We start from the raw sequence: 17,884 nt of genomic DNA, 5'->3' as shown, positions 1-17,884 counted from the left end.
ATAACCCAGTTACAAAATGGGCAAAGGATCTGAACAGACACTTCACTGAAGAAGACATTCAGGTAGCTAACAGATGCATGAGGAAATGCTCACGATCATTAGCCATTAGAGAAATGCAGATCAAAACTACAATGAGATTCCATCTCACTCCAGCAAGGCTGGCATTAATCCAGAATACACAAAATAATAAATGTTGGAGAGGTTGTGGAGAGACTGGAACACGTCTACACTGCTGGTGGGAATGTAATATGAAACAACCACTTTGGAAATCGATTTGGCGCTTCCTTAAAAAACTAGAAATAGAACTGCCAGATGATCCTGAAATCCCACTCCTTGGAATATATCCTAGAGAAATAAGAGCCTTTACATGAACAGATATATGCACACCCATGTTCACTGCAGCACTGTTTACAATAGCAAAAAGTTGGAAGCAGCCGAGGTGGCCATCAACGGATGAATGGATAAATAAATTATGGTACATTCACACAATGAAATGTTACACATCAATAAAGAACAATGATGAATCCATGAAACATTTCATAACATGGAGGAACCTGGAAGGCATTATGCTGAGTGAAATTAGTCAGCTGCAAAAGGACAAAAATTGTCCAAGACCACTATTAGAACTCAAGAAATAGTTTAAACAGAGAAGAGAATATTCTTCGATGGCTACGAGATGGGGGAGGGAGGGAAGGAAAAAAGGCCCACTTTGGATAGACTAGGAGCCCTGGTGGCGCAGTGGTTAAAGCACTTGTCTGCTAATCAAAAGATCGGTGGTTCCAACCCACCAGCCACCCCGCAGGAGAAAGATGTAGCAATCTGCTTCCGTAAAAATTTACAGCCTTGGAAACCCTATGGGGCAGTTCTCCTCTGTCCTGTAGGGCTCCAAGAGTCTGAATCGACTCATCATCAATGGCTTTTGATTTTTGATTTGGATAGAACGGTCAGGAGAAGGCCTTTTTGAAGAGATGTTTAACTGAAAGGTAAAGGGGAAGGAGACAGCTAGGAGAAGAGGAATCCCGCAGTAGGAGAGTTTGAAATGTGGCAGGGAAGTTCAGAAGGCCAGAGGAATCTATCTATAGGAATAGCTTACATTTCTTAATTATGGATTATGTACCAGGCACAGGGCCCTGGTGGCACAGTGATTCAGTGTTTGGCTGCTAAACAAAAGGTCGATATTTTGAATCCACCAGCCACTCCTTGGAAACTCTATTGGGCAGTTGTACTCTGTCCTACAGGGTTGTTATGAGTCAGAATCTACTTGATGGCAATGGGTTTTTTAATGGGTACCAGGCACAATGTTAAGTGCTTTATATGTGGAATTTTATTTAATCTCCACAAGAAACCAAGCAAGTTGTTGTAACTCAACACTTTTTATAGAAGAAGAAAGTCAAAGCTTAAAAAAGGCTGATTAACTTATCCAAGATGCCAAACCAAGAAATGTCAGCATCTGAATTCAAACCCAGGTCTCTATTCCTTTATACCGAGGACCGGATAAATAATCACTAGTTAATTTTGTCTTTTATGATACATTTTAAAAAGCTTTCCATTTGAATTCATTCAGATCCGCATTGGCAAATACACTTCGAATTTTTTTTTTCTGCACATGCTGATTGGATCTCTTTGGACAATTCTGAAGAAACTTCAAGGGTCGCTGTGGACTCAAAGCTCTCCCTTTGATAATTCCTGACATAGCTTCAAAGAGCCTGTGAGAGAAGTCCTTCCCTTGAGTAAAGAGAAAACAAAGATGCAGATAATTTTGATTTAGGCTTCCTGATTTTGTGACTTTGATGTCTAATCAGAACACTCTATACTTCTTATCCTAATGACTTTATTACCTCAAACACAGAGTTTCTCAAGTTTTTGAAGCTGTAAAACTTTCTTTGGTTTTTTTTTTACCACCCTACAGTTACCTCTTCATTGTGTTTTCTGTTACATTTATTTTTCGTATGATATTGTTAATTTTCTCCATCCAGTCTATGTGATCAATTCCAAGTTCTTTCACTTGTAGACCCATCTTTGCATTCCAGTGATTTAACTTGAAGACCATGTTCTCTTGACTCCTGCAGGAAAATTATTATGATCAGTTTTAAGGCAGAAAATGGGAAACATTCCACGTAACCCAAAACTCTGTTCCTTTCAGCAATAAGTTAATTGGTTTATTCATTTCCTATCACCAAAATGAGCACAAGTAGTCACTTAAAAACAAACCAAATCCAATGCTGTCAAGTAGATTCCGACTCATAGCAACCCTACAGGACAGAGTAGAACTGTCCCATAGAGTTTCCAAGGGGTGCCTGGTGGATTTGAACTGGCGACCTTTTGGTTAGCAGCCATAGCTTTTAACCACTTCACCACCAGGGTGTCCAAGTAGGTATTTAGGCCTACAAGAAAAAAAAGTTTGGGCTTTTATTTGATGATTCATTTCTAACAGGTCTTTAAAAGGTTGGAAAAAGAAAAAAGCATATTTTCCATTTAATAAAAAATATAGATACATGTTTAATTTCTCTGCGTGGAATGAATGTTACATATTGATTTCAGAATAGCGACCATGTCTTGGTACAGAAGGAAGGGGATGCAACAGGATCCACAAGGGCTTAACAGTAGACTTTTAATGATCATTATAGTGATTTTTATATCTAGAAAGTTATAAGAGTGATGAGATGTGTCTTAATTCCAGGCTCCAAAGAAAAGATTATAAAGATAACCCTACAGCTCTGCCTGGGTCCCTGGAAATGTCCTTATTTTGCATTTTTGCTGGAACACTTAGTTACCTGTCACACAAGGGCTTTATGTTCAAAACATGTATGGATGTTAAATCTTTCAGGCTTTCCCCAAGTTCTCAGCTGAATTTGATTTTCCCCTGCCCTTCACAGATCATTGTTAAGTGTTCCCTCTTGCATGTGTCAAGGCTTACAGTACGGAGATGTTCTCCTCTGAAAACTGCAGAGATGTGGGCATTTGAGGATCCTCATGTCGAATGCGAGCCGTTTCTTGCTCATCCTGCTCATGCTGCAGATTCTGGTCCTGCTCAGCCTCCAGCTGCAACATATCCTGAGGAAGATTATGAAGGAAGCAAAGCAGAACAGAAAGGTTATCATAAGAGGTGGTGGTCCCTCTAGCCCTGCCCATGTGTGTGCCCCCCTCTTCTCTGGGGATAAGTACAGAGCCCTCCCTGAAGCTGGAGCCTTATAATGAATTTGTTGAATAAGCAGACATGCCCTCCTTCTCAGTTTACAGACAGAAGCTGAGGCAGGACATGTGAAAGATCAGCATGCCAAGCTCTCTGCAGTGTTGATAAGGAATAGAATTCCAGCTGACTATGAACTGCAACCTTCACCCATCTGTGGTTGGCTTGCGTGTTGCTATGACGTTGGAAGCTATACCACTGGTATTTTAAATACCACAGGTTTGCCCATGGTGGACAAATTTCAGCAACGCTTCCACACTAAGACACTCTAGGAAGAAAGGCCTGGCAACCGCTACTGAAGTTAGGCACTGAAAACCTTATGGATCACAACAGAACACTGCCTAATATAGTGCTGAAAGATGAGCCTGCTAGGTTGGAAGGCACTACACAATAGCTGCAATAATGGACTCAAACATAACAATCATGAAGATGCAGCAGGACCAGGCAACGTTTCATTCAGCTACACCCAAGGTTGCCATGAGTCAGAGCCGACTGAGAGCATCTAACGACAACGTAGACTCTAAAACACCACTTGAATAAGATGGCCAGTGTGGTCCTTTAAAAGAAATCATTGTCATGGCAAAGAAAAAGGTAGTGGTCCTACTCTATATTAAGAGAGTCTATTTTTTTTAAAGAGATATAACAACCAATTGCATTGCATGGATCTTATTTGGATCTTGGTTTAAAAAAATACAACTATAAAAGGCATTTTGGGGACAACTGAGGAAATTGGAATACTGAAAGAATTGAGGATACTAGATTATATTATGGAATTCCTGTTAATTTTTCTAGGTGTGGTAACAATATTGTGGCTAGGTAGAAAAAAATCCTTATTTTTAGAAATACTTGCTAAAGGAAACAGGGATTAAGTATTGTGCTATCTTTGACCTACTTCCAAATGGTTCAGAAAAATCCATGTACTTATTCACACAGAGATAAGGCAAATGTGACAAAATGTTAACAATTTTTAAAGTTAGGTATGGGGACATATCAATTGGGCAATCGATCATTGTACAGTTCTCTTGAGTTTTCCGTTCATTTAAACTCTTTCGTAATAAAAAGTCTGCCATGTCCCAGAAAGACATACCAGGCATTTTCTGGTATTTCAGTTCTATGCATGCACACAATTGACTGTAATTAAACTACGAACACCTCTCTCCTCCAGTGAAATACATTGTGAAATATTTCTTCTATCCTTTGAAGAAGTTTGGCCTGAAATTCTTGTTTCAGCAAAACAACTTTTAAACTGGAAGGAGAAAAGGCTGCAGTAGGTGGAAGAGTTGGGCCTTTTATTGAAGTATCTGTGTAAACTCCCGGCCAAATCAGTAGGAATAACTAGCATTCACATAAATCTTTACAAGTTGCTTTCACGTGCATTATTTCTCTTAATTATCATGACGGATTTAAGTGGATAAAAGCAGATATTGAGATCCTCTTGGCTATTCATATTTAGTGGCTTTCCCAAACTCATATATATGGCTAGTAAGTGCATGAATCTGAACTTGAGCTAGGTTTACTGATTCAAAGACCATGGCTCTTGTGATGGTTAAGGTTATGTAGCAACTTGGCTAGGCCATGATTCTCAGTGGTTTGTCAGATATTATGTAATCATTCCCCATTTTGTGATCTGATGTGAGCAGCAAATTAGTTGAAACCAATCAGTTTCGTTGGGGGTGTGGCCTGCTTGCAATATATATGGATGTTCTGGCAAAGCTCTCTCTGGATCCTGTATCCTCTGCATTGCCATCTTTTTTTTTTTTAATTAATTTTTTTTATTGTGCTTTAGATGAGGGTTTACAGAGCAAACTAGTTTCTCATTAAACAGTTGATACACATAATGTTGTGGGACATTGGTTGCCAACCCCACAACATGTCAACACACTCTTCTTCTCAACCTTGGGTTCCTCATTAGCAGCTTTCCTGTCTCCTCCTGCCTTCTCATCCTTGCCACTGGGCTGGTGTGTTTCGTTTTATGGGCCTGTTTAATCTTTAGCTGAAGGGTGAACCTCAGGAGTGACTTCAGTACTGAGTTAAAAGGGTATCCAGGGGCCATACTCTTGGGTATCTCCAGTCTCTGTCAGACCAGTAAGTCCGGTCCGCAATCGTCATCTTCTGACTTCTGATTCTTGGTACGTGAGCCAGCGGCCTTCCATCTGACCTGCCGATTTTGAGTTTGTTGGCCCATGCAACCATGTGAGTCAGAAGAAGCCTCCAGCCTGACAGATGACCTACAGATTTGGGACTTGCCAGTCTTCACAACTACATGAACCATTTCCTTGAGATAAATCTCTGTATATATATTTATGTATATACATGCTTCACTGGTTTTGCTCCTCTAGAAAACCCAGGCTAAGACAGCGCTTTTCATATTACTGAGGACTTGGGTTCAGATAAAGAAATGTAAAGCTGCTGACACTGGCACCTTCACAGCCCGGTGGCACCTCACCAGTGATGTGAGAATTATTATCACATTTACAGATGAGGAAACTAAGGCTCAGGTTATCCAGGTATTATATGATTTCACTGTATCTTAGTTAAAAAAAAAAAAAGCCAAGCCAGTTGCTGCTGAGTAGATTCTAATTCATGGAGACCGTATGTGTTGCAGTGTAGAACTGCTCCAAAGAGTTTTCATGGTTGTGACCTTTCAGAAGCAGACCCCAGGCCTTTTATATGAGGCATCTCTGGGTAGGTTTGAGCCACCAACCTTTCAGTTAGTAGCCCAGTGCTTAACCTTTTGTGCCACCCAGGGACCATATCTTAGCTACTTCTTCATAAATAAAAAAATCCACAATTTTAATTTCTTCCCACCAAACACTTTTTTTTTTATATTATTTTATTGTGTTTTGGGTGGAAGTTTACACAGCAAATTCAGTTCCCATGTAACAATATCTATACATGTTTAGTGACACTGGTTAGATTTTTTACAACGTGTCAGCATTCTCAATATTTGTATTCTGGTTGTTCCATTCCATTAATCTAGCTTCCCTGGTTATCCCACCCCCCTGCCCCACCCCTTAACTTCCCATCTTTGCCTTAGGGTAAATGTTGACCTTTTTGTCTCATATAGAGGGGTTTTTTTATTAATAGAGCTGAGCTCTCACTGGTGATATTGTTTATTTTATGAGCCAATGTGCTATTTAGCTGAAAGGTGACCTCTGAGAGTGGTTTCAGTTCCAAGTTTAAAGTGTGTCTCAGGGCAACAGCCTCTACCGGTCCAGTAAACCTGGCCTTTTTTAAGAATTTGAGTTTTGTTCTACATTTTACTCCCATTCTATCTGGGACCATCTATTGTGTCCCCGGTCAGAACAGTCAGTAGTGGTAACCGGGCACCATCCAGTTCTTCCTGTCTCAGGGTACATGAGGATGTGGTTCATGCGGGCTTTTTTTCCTGTAGTTTCTTCTTTGAGTCTTTGGAGTCCTTCTCTTTTGCTCCAGATGAGCAGAGACCAATAATTATACCTTAGATGGCCACTTGCAAGCTTTTAAGACCCCAGACACTACCCATCAAACTAGGATGTAGAACATAAACTTTATAAGCTATGTTATGCCAATTGACTGAGTTATCCCACAAGACTAAGCCTTCAGACCCAGTAAACTAATCCTGCAAGGTGTTTGGTTATCTCTAGGAAGTATCCATAACTGTGACCTCTATGTGTTTTATTATATATATGAATTATATACATATGCTTATGGATACACCTCACATATACCTTCATATACAGATGTATGCAGACGTATCTACCTATGCAACCACACACATATTTCTGGGTTATTATTGCTGTTGTTGTAAAATTTTATATGTTATAACATTTACCAAAAACATCCCTTATTTTTGTATACTTCTTGGTGTCATCATTTGCCTTGGTCAAGTTGTGCAGATTTCACCCGCGTTTGGTATTGCCTTTCCCATCACCAAAAATAACAAGTGTCTACTATCTAGAAAGCGACTCCCTTTCCCTCCGACTCCCATCCCTAGTAACCACCAAAGAACATTCCTTTCTGTGTGTACACCAAATCTTTAGCTAGGAGATTCAAAAGCAGCGGAAACACTGTGATACAGAAAAAAAGCCTTGCACTGGGAATCACAAGACCTGAGTTCTAAGCCTTCTTCTACTGCTATGGATGTTAAACAAGTCACCTAACCACCGTATAGCTCAGTTTCCTGCTCTGTAATGAGAAAATTGGAACAGGTAAACTGTAGGGTTCCTTCTGTCTCTAATAATTTATGGTAACACTTCCTGTTTCATGAATCAATTCACTGCAATCGGTAATTGCCAGAAAAGAATGGAAAGGCAGAAAGTACAAAGATTTTTTAAATTCTGCAGTATTGAGCACATAAAATAAGAGTTATAGTTTTATTTTTTAATAGCAAACTAAAAATGTACTTGCATGAAATACACAGCCTACAGGCTTTACTTTCCATTTATATGCAGCTCTGTGAAGAGCTCATATTTTCCATTTGGATGTTCTATAGGTGTCTTAAACTCAACAGCTGAAAAATTAAATTCATCACATTTCCCCTCTACCACCAACTCCAGCTTGTTACTTGTCTAGGTTCCCTACCCCTGCATATGGTCTCTCTAGCTATCCGGATGCCTCAGTGAGAAACCTGGAAGAGGTCCTTGTATTTTCACGGAAGACATTTTCCCCCTATTTTTACCATATCTTATTCACTTAGTATCCAAACCCAATTAAAAACAAACAAACAAAAAAAAACAGTGACCATTGAGTCAATTCCAACTCATGGTGACACCGTGTCAGAATAGAATTGTGCATCATAGGATTTTCAATGGCTGATTTTTCAGAAGTAGATCATCAGGCCTTTCCTCCGAGGCACCTCTAGGTGGACTTGAACTACCACTATTTCGGTTAGCCAAGTGTATTAACTTTTTTTTTTAATAATTTTTATTGTGCTTTAAGTGAAAGTTTACAAATCAAGTCAGTCTCTCACATATAAACTTATATACACCTTCCTACATACTCCCATTTACTCTCCCCCTAATGAGTCAGCCCGCTCCCTCCTTCCAGTCTCTCCTTTCGTGACTGTTTTGCCAGTTTCTAACCCTCTCTACCCTCCCATCTCCCTTCCAGACAGGAGATGCCAACACAGTCTCAAGTGTCCACCTGATACAAGTAGATCACTCCTCATCAGCATCTCTCTCCAATCCATTGTCCAGTCCATTCCATGTCTGATGAGTTGCCTTCAGGAATGGTTTCTATCCTGGGCCAATAGAAGGTTTGGGGACCATGACCGCCAGGATGCTTCTAGTCTCAGCCAGACCATTAAGTCTGGTCTTTTTGTGAGAACTTGGGGTCTGCATCCCACTGATCTCCTGCTTCCTCAGGGGTTCTCTGTTGTGCTCCCTGTCAGGGCAGTCATCGGTTGTGGCCAGGCACCATCTAGTTCTTCTGGTTTCAGGATGATGTAAGTCTCTAGTTCTTGTGGCCCTTTCTGTCTCTTGGGCTCATAATTATCTTGTGACCTTGGTGTTCTTCATTCTCCTTTGATCCAGGTGGGTTGAGTCCAATTGATGCATGTTAGATGGCCGCTTGTTAGCATTTAAAGTGTATTAACTTTTGCACCACCCAGTGAATCTAGCCCAATAATGTCTACCTTTTAAATTCTTGTCCTTTTTCCCCATCCCCATGGCATCTCTGCTGCCAGTCAGTGCTTTACTTTGGGTTCTTATCAATTCTTGACTTCCATTAAAGTCCTGGATTGTAGTCTGATCCCAACTGGTCTGCCACCTCATTAGCATGGTTGCTGTTGTTAGTCGCTGTTGAGTTTATCCAACTCTTGACAACCCCAAGTGCTGCAGAGTAGAACTGTCATAGGGTTTTCACGGCTGTGACCTTTTGGATGCAGATCTTCAGGCCTGTCTTCTAAGGTGCCTCTGGGTGGGTTTGAACTGCCAGCCTTTCAGCTAGTAGTCAATCACTTAACTGTGTGTGCCTCCCATGGACCGTGGGCCAATCCTGACAGCCTGCCACGCCTTTTCCTTCATCCTTCCTCTTTCCAGAAAAAAAAAAAATCTCTTTGGCCCCCTATGTCTTTGCATGGTCCTTCTTTCTGAAATGCTTTTCTTCCATCCAATTTATCCTTCGAAACTCAGGTATCATCATCTCAATCATTCCCCTCTACCAGCCCCTCCCACGTACTTCCCTAGCACCTCAACTACTTTTATCATGCATTTTCTCAGACTTTTCAGTTTTCTTGTCTGAGTCACTCCTAGCCTATGAGCTCACTGAGGGGAAAGAATATTTTTAACCTCTGCATTCCCAGCATGATAAAGTGCCTAGCACACAGTGGATGCTCAATAAATGGTTTTAGGATAAACAGACTTCAGAAGTGGGGAAATATATTCTAATTTTACAGATGCAAACAAAGCAGGACATAGGAAAGTCTATTCACTCACCCAACATCCAAAATTGGCACTGCATACAGCAGTACCAGGGATCAGAAAATATGAAAACAGAGCAAGATATTCATTTATCAATATTTGGGAGGGGCTTTGATGGCAGCTTTAGCAGCCCGGTTAAAGTCTATTTTGTTAATTAAACCAAGAGTTGATTTTTTTTTTTTAATTTTGTTTTTTCTTGCTAGCAAGCTGCCATCTAAGGTGCATCAATTGGTCTCAACCCACCTGGAGCAAAGGAGAATGAAGAACACCAAAGATACAAGGTAATTATGGGCCCAAGAGACAGAAAGGGCCACGTAAACCACAGACTACATCAGCCTGAGACCAGAAGAACTAAATGGTACCCGGCTACAACCGATGACTGCCCTGACAGGGAACACAACAGAGAACCCCTAAGGGAGCAGGAGAGCAGTGGGACGCAGACCTCAAATTCTCATAAAAAGACCAGACTTAATGGTCTGACTGAGACTAGAAGGACCCCAGAGGTCATGGTCCCCAGACCTTCTGTTAGCCTAGGACAGGAACCACTCCCAAAGCCAACTCTTCAGACAGGAATTCCACTGGCCTATGGGATAGAAAATGATACTGGTGAGGAGTGAGCTTCTTGGATCAAGTGGACACATGAGACTATGTGTGCAGCTCCTGTCTGGAAGGGAGATGAGAGGGCAGGGGGGTCAGAGGCTGGCTGAATGGACAAGAAAACAGAGAGTGGAGAGAAGGGGTGTGCTGTCTCATTAGGGGGAGAGCAACTAGGAGTATATAGCAAGATGTATATAAATTTTGGTATGAGAGACTGACTTGATTTGTAAACGTTCACTTAAAGCACAATAAAAAAAAAGATCAGACAGGCCTATAAAACAAACAATAACACATGTGAGGAATATGCTTCTTAATTCAATCAAATATACAAGACCAAATGGGCAACTCCTGCCCAAAAGCAAGAAGGCAGGAAGGGACAGGAACTGGACAAATGGACACAGGGACCTGGGATGGAAAGGGGGAAAGTGCTATCACATTGCAGGAATTGCAATCAAAGTCACAAAGCAATATGTGTATAAATTTTTGAATGAGAAATTATCTTAAGCTGAAAACTTTCACCTAAAGCACAATAAAATTTAAAAAGAGTTAAAGAAACAGGGAAAAAAAATTAGTTTTTTCTGACCCTGATCCTCTTTAAATCTCATGATCTTCTCTTATAAAAATGACAAATATAAAATTATGCAAAGTAGAGGCCTCCTGGTTTGCTTTCAGGGAATTAAAAAAGTTTCTGCCTTGTATAAGGAAGTTATATAAGTAGGGAAGTTATTTGTCTTTTTTTTTTAAAGAGAGAATCAAATTAATAATTATTTGCTAATTATGTAACTGCCCATGATATATTTTTATATTACTGTAGAATTTTTCACATATATAAATTAATATAACCAGAAAACCAAACCTGTTGCCATCGAGTTAATTCCTACCCCTAGCAACCCTATAGGTCAGAGTAGGACTGTCCCATAGGGTTTCCAAGGAGGACTGATGGATTCAAACTGCTGACCTTCTGGTTAACCGTTGAGCTCTTAACCACTGCTCCACCAGGGCCCCAAGGTAATATAAAAAAAATTAATATGAGGGCTTCCAGCCAACATGGCGCCATAGCAAAGACCCGAAAAACAGTAAAACAGAGACAAATATCATTCCTGGAACCTGAAGTGTCAAATAAAGAGATAAAGAACTCAGCCAAGCACCTAATGGAATAAAACTGACAGAGGACAGACAGTGAGGAGACATATGCGCCGAGGGCCCCATTGGCTAGTACAACATGGACCCGCCATCTTGGACTCCAGTTAGGGATCAGCACACAGGGAGCATGGGAAAGCAGCTTAAGAGCTCCCAGCAGGAGACAGAGCACCTGGTAACCAGCAATACATGCTTTCCCACCCCCCAATTCTCTCCCCGCTGGTCTACCTCTGTGCTTCCTGGCTGGCTGCGGTGGCTCCGACAGCCGGAAAGTGCAGCCTCCCTGCCGCTTGGATTCACCCCACACATGGACAGGGAGTACAGGAAAGTGCTTCATGAAGTTCCCAGCAGGAAACAGAGCACCTGGTAACCAGTGATATATGCTTTCTTAATGCCCCCCTTCTCCCCCTCCGCCACCCCCCCGCCACCTCCTCTGCTTCCCACCAGCCGCAGTCTCTTGGATGGGAGGCCACTGTTTTGACCTCAGGCTGCTTGGATTCGCCCTGCCCACACTGGCTGGAACCCTGAGCTGGTGTTGGTTCTTTCTGTCTCTTTTCTTTTGGTTTCTTCTGTGCCTCCTACTATCTCCCCCACCTTTCTCTGGAACACCTGGCTCCGTGAGCCAGCTTTGCTTTTTCTTGAAAATCTGGGAGCCAGTCCCCCAGCCTGCCACACCACGCTGGTGGGATCCGTGGGGCTTTTTATCCCCTTGTTTTGCTTTGTTCTGTTTTGTTTGTTTTCTTTTTCTTTTCACAGCTTGGGAGCCCCTTCTAGCCGGCCTGCACTGCATGGCTAAGGAGCCACTCCCCAAATCATCACAGCCACGTAAGTGGGATCCCTAGAGGTATTTCTTTTTTGTTTTCTTCTTTCTTTCTTTTCTCTCTTTTTTCCTTCCTTTCTTCATTTCTCAGTTCTTATCTCTCTACACTTATCTTCTTTTCCTGTCTCCTGAATACATGGTGCTGTGTGACATCTATACCCCCTCTAGCCAGGCTGTACTGCACAGTCTTGGAACCACTGCCCTGGTCTTAGCAGCCCCACTGGTGGGAATCCAGTACTCCTGGGGGCTTTTCTTTTCCAAATTTTTATCTGATTATTTTTTTCTTCTTTTTCCCTTTTTTTTCTTTCTTTTTTTTTCCTTTTTTCCATTTCTCAGTTTTTCACCTATCCACTCCAATGGTACTCTCCCTTGGCACTTTTTTTTTTGTTGTTCTTTGCTTGTTTGTTTTTGGCTTGTTTGTTTCTCTCTCCTCTTTCCCATACCCTATTAGCTCCACACATCACAACCTCCGCCCTCTTCCCTGTCTACCTGTGCTGTGCAGTGAACATCACACCTCTGAACAGCACAGGCACAGCCTACTGGAACCTGTCCAGCACTGATTCCTGGCCCACCCTGTTGGCCCTAGTATGTGCCACAAACAACCCATCCCAGCCCCTCCTCTTCAGCTAGACCTGCCCTGCTGCACCATAGCTGAATGACTGGCTCTTCCCATTGGACAAGAAGGTGAAAAGCATCGTGACTGCAAACAGCAAAGCACGCGTAGCCAACCTGCTCAGATGTAACCAAATAAATCAAAAAAGCAGGATGAAACAAACAAATCTACGACCGAGAAATGAAGAAAATAACTACTGAGTGTCCCAAAGGTATCAGACAATATCAAAACGTATTAAAAATGGGACAGGATTGTTCTAGTAGGTGTCCAAAATAAAACACCAGATGACTTTCCAATAGAAGAAAAAGCACTAGAACTACCTGACAGGGAATTCAAATTTCTAATATTCAGAGCAATCCAAGAGTTAAAGCAAAAAGCAGACAACAAAAATGAGGAAAAAATAGACAAATTTATGGAAAAGGCAGACAAATTCACAGAAAAATGGAACAATTTAGGAAAGTAATACAGGAACAAAATGCAAAATAAATTCACAACTAGAAATCATACGAAAAGAACAATTAGAAATCCAAAAGATAAACAATAAGATTTCAGAAATGTACAGTGTCATAGAAGGGCTGAGGAGCAGATTCAAAATGATGGAAGACAGAATCAGCAAAATTGAAGGCAAACACTTGGATACAAATCTGTTTGAGGAAAAATCAGAAAACAGAATGAAGAAAAATGAAGAAACCCTGAGAATTGTGTGGGATAAAATCAAAAGCAAAAATTTGCGAGTGCCCAGAGTTCCAGAACAGGGAGAAAAAATGAAAAACACAGAGAGGATTGCTGAAGAATTGCTGACAGAAAACTTCCCTAATATCATGAGTGATGAAAAGCTGACTATCCAAGGAGCTTAACAAACCCCATATAGGATAGACCCCAAAAGAAAAATACCAAGCATATCATAATCACACTCTCTAAAACCAAAGAAACATAAAAAATCCTGCAAGCAGCTCTAGAAAAAACAAAAAGTCACATACAGAGAAGAAACAATAAGATTAAATTCTGATTATTTGGCAGAAACCATGCTGGCAATAAGGCAATGGGTTGACACATATAAAACCTTGAAAGAAAAAAATTGCCAAGCAAGAATAATATATTCTGCAAAACTTTCATTCAAATATGATGGTGAAATTAGGACGTTTCCAGATAAACAGAAATGAAGGGAATATGTAAAAACCAAACCAAACTTGCAAGAATTATTAAAGGGAGTCCTTCAGTCTGAGAACAAACATCAGAGCACAGCCTGAATCTAGGATGCAAGATTGTACCAGCCAGATACCAATGTAGGAAATGAACTCTCAAGGACTAACCAAAACCAAAACAGTTTCAACAGGGAACCAGAGAGGTTAATCTGTAAATGACAGCAACGTCAGAACAATAAAAGAGGGAATAAATGGTACTGGTATAGAACTTTCTAATGGAGGGGAAAGCAAAGTGAATATACAGAAGAACAAACAAATCTGCCTTGGAGGAAGTACAACCAGAATGTTCCTTAGAAGCAAGGATGGTGAGACTAGTCTCACATACTTTGGACATGTTATCAGGAGAAGTCCCCGGACGGTCCCTAGAGAAGGACATCATACTTGGTAGAGGGTCAGCGAAAAAGAGAAAGACCCTCAATGAGGTGGATTGACACAGTGGCTGCAACAATGGGCTCAAGCATAGCAAAGATTGTGAGGATGGCACAGGATCTGGCAGTGTTTCATTCTGTTGTGCATAGGGTTGCTGTGAGTTGGAACCAACTCGATGGCACCTAAAAACAACAGCAGCAAAAGAAATACTCCATAATTAGAAAACTAAGCAGTGGAAATAATTTGCTAGAATTTTGGCACCAGGCTATTCCACATATTATTTCCTTCCTTCCTCCCCTCTTTCCCTCCCTCCCACTCACCTGCCTGCCTGCTTTCATTTCTTCCTTCCTCTCTCTCTTTCTTTTTTATTAAGGTGAAATTCACATAGCATAAATTAACAGTTTTAAAGTGAAAACAATTCATTGGCATTTAGTACATTCACAGTGTTGTCCAAACCCCACCTCTATCTAGTACTTAAGCCTTTCATTACTGTATAAGGAATCCCCATATTCATTATGCAGCTCCTGCCCTCTCTTTCCTCCCCTCTGCCTTGGGCAACCACCCATCTGCTTTCTGTCTGTCTGGATTTATCTATTGTGGATATTTCATATAAATAGAATTATATAATATGTGGAAAAATTAATATAAGGTAATACAATTATAAATTTTCAAAAACCTTTAGTTAAATCATATGCCCTGATGTGGAATTTATAAAAAATAGTCTATAATGCCTTATACCTTGAGAGTATGGATTGATTGATAAACTCTTACAGAGTGAGTCATTTCATTATCTAATTAGACTTATCTGTCCTGGGTCAGTGAGACATGGTATCACAGTACACAGCCTAACAGGATTCAGCTGGGCACGTTGAACCATGACTGCAGGGAACGTGTTGCACCAAAGCTAGTCTAATGGAAGCAGCCCTTTTCTGGGGTCCAGGGGCAGGTACCCCCTTTAGAGAATCAGGTGATATTATTTATGAAGTAGTACTTTCAATTCCGTGTTCCCTAAAATCATAACCTTCTCACCTCAATTTCCCTATTTTCTTTCCCCAACTTCAAGCTTTTTAAAAACTCTATCCTCAGACTCCCTTCCTTATTCGGTTTCTGTTATTCTTTTTTTCCCCCCATAAAAGTGCTCTCGCATGTGTTTGGGCGCTCTCTCTCTTCTTTTGGGGCTTTTTCCTTCCCTGGGTTTGCAGAGTTAGCCATCCCCAAATCCAAAATGTATTCAAAAGAGAAATGGACAAAGAGACAATGAGCTTCTTTGCGGGGTGGGGAGGGACTGCTAAGCCTGCAAATGGGAAGCTCAGCTCTTCATGCTTCCCTTATGTGTTTCTGACTGGTGTAAACCATCTGCCTCTTTAGCCAATAGTCTGTAAAAACTATGGAAGGATTTGTGTATCTAAAAAAAAGGGGTTTTTGCTATGCCTATGTTTTGAAGGAAACCCTGGTGGCGTAGTGGTTAAGTGCTACAGCTGCTAACCAAAAAGTCAGCAGTTTGAATCCGCCAGTCGCTCCTTGGAAACTCTGTGGGGCAGTTCTACTCTGCCCTATAGGATCACTATGACTCGGAATTGACTCGACGGCAGCAGGCAGTATGTTTTGAAAATGGTGGTGAAAGCATAACGTCTTTCCAGGACAACCCCAGGTGTATCCAGGACAATTCCGTGTCAGCCAGGTGACTGAAGTTCAAAGACTGAGAGTCACACAATTAGGAGTAAACAGATCTCTCTGATACGTTTTATTGGAAGATAGTCTGTGAGCAGGGGGCGATTTTGCATATAGTGATTTAATGTAAAATGCCAGTTATTTCATAAGTCCCAGGGATAAAAATAATATGTAATGCACTTTTTTTTCTTTTGTATGAGAAGGCAAATAAGTGCCTCATGTGGTAACAGCGGCCCACAATCCAGAAACACCATCCCCTGCCTCCCTCCTGGTTTCCAGCCCTGAATTTCTAGCACCTACTACAAGGACACCCTCAGATATATTCTTACTGCATTGAGATATGAGATGTGAAGTTCTTGTCTTCACTCACTGTGACATTTAAGTCTTTCCCTTACCCATTTTTTGGTCTCCACCTGGTGAAGGAAGTCATTTTGAGGGTTTTCAGAGAAAATGTCCTCATCATCTGATCGGTCCAAGACGTGGTCCATTTTGGTAATTTTGCTTTGCAAGCTGCAAGCCACACAATCCAAACAGAATCTGTATTATGCCTTAGGCCCAGAGTTTAGGCCTGCTTTAAACCTTTCTAAAGCGAGAACACTAGGATCTTCCCTGGCCCCAAAGAGCACCTGCTGAAATCCTTGAACTGAGTTCATTCTGTGTGAATAATGCCTAGGCTCCTATATGGATTGCACAAATAGGAATACAGGGGCTAGGTAAATATTCGTTGACTGAATCAGTGATTTAACAGTGGAATTCCAAAGTCATTACCAAACCCAAACCAAACCCACTGCCATCGAGTTGATTCCAACTCATAGTGACCCTACAGGACAGAGAAAGTCATTACAGCTGTGTATATATGTATGTGTAAATGTGTGTGCAAAATAGATAAGTAAATAAATGAATAAATACATACTCTATTTTAAAAGGCAGAGTTAAAAAAAAACATATGGTTCAAAAGACTGTGCTGAGAGCAGTAAGTCTATAATATATAATACCTTCTTGATCTCTAGTCCCCAACTCTCCCCCCATCCTTGATAATGCTTACTAGTTTCTTCAGTCTTCCAGAGAGAATCTATGTATAAATTAGTATGTTATTGTTGTTAGTTGCTGTTGACTCAATTCTGAAAAATGATGATCCCTGTATGCAAAGTAGAACTACTCCATAGGGTTTTCAAGGCTGTGACCTTTCAGAAACAGATTGCCAGGCCTCTATTTCAAGGCATCTCTAGGTAGGTTCTAACCACCAAACTTTTAGCTCATAGTGGAGCACTTAACCATTTGCACCACTATATATATATATACATATATATATATATATATGGAAACCCTGGTGGTGTAGTGGTTAAGTGCTACAGCTGCTAACCAAAAGGTCGGCAGTTCAAATCCACCAGGTGCTCCTTGGAAACTCTACGGGGGCAATTCTACCCTGTCCTTTAGGATCGCTATGAGTCAGAATCGACTCGATGGCAGTGGGTTTGCTTTGGTTTTTTATATATATATATATTTTATAAAGGTTGTCCTTTTTAAAATGCTAATACATACTTCTACTGTGTATTAACAAATGTATTTATGGAGCCCTGGTAGCACAGTGATTAAGAGCTCGGCTGCTAACCAAAAAAAAATGGGGAGTTCGAAGCCACCAGACATTCCTTGGAAACCCTATGGGTCAGTTCTCTCTGTCCTGTAGGGTCGCTATAAGTGGGAATCAACTCGACAACAATGGGTTTGGTTTGGATTTATATGTATTTATATAAATATTTGTATTCTCTCCACTCCAGAAAGTATTTTAAATGGTTTATAGCCTTAGCTGGTAAAGATAATGAAACCATGAAATAAAGTATTTTCCCAAATCGACATTAGGATCCTGACAATTTCTAT

The 17,884-nt window shown here is 40.9% G+C and overlaps 1 protein-coding gene across 1 annotated transcript in view; it reads right to left on the bottom strand.

The window, feature by feature from the left end:
• SMCO2 (single-pass membrane protein with coiled-coil domains 2) overlaps nucleotides 1–17,884 on the bottom strand; it is a 49,988-nt gene that overhangs the window by 16,498 nt on the left and 15,606 nt on the right. The window contains exons 3-5 of the mRNA XM_049884845.1: nucleotides 16,420–16,516; nucleotides 2,918–3,054; nucleotides 1,914–2,063 (exon numbers count right to left, since the gene is read on the bottom strand). Of these exons, the coding sequence (XP_049740802.1) occupies nucleotides 1,914–2,063; nucleotides 2,918–3,054; nucleotides 16,420–16,516 (384 nt within the window). The remainder of the gene's footprint in view (nucleotides 1–1,913; nucleotides 2,064–2,917; nucleotides 3,055–16,419; nucleotides 16,517–17,884) is intronic.

Source organism: Elephas maximus, chromosome 4 (assembly GCF_024166365.1).
Source record: "Elephas maximus indicus isolate mEleMax1 chromosome 4, mEleMax1 primary haplotype, whole genome shotgun sequence".
NCBI lineage: Eukaryota > Metazoa > Chordata > Mammalia > Proboscidea > Elephantidae > Elephas > Elephas maximus.
The sequence above is the reverse complement of the archived record's forward strand: the minus strand, read 5'-3'. Positions and strand labels throughout refer to the sequence as shown.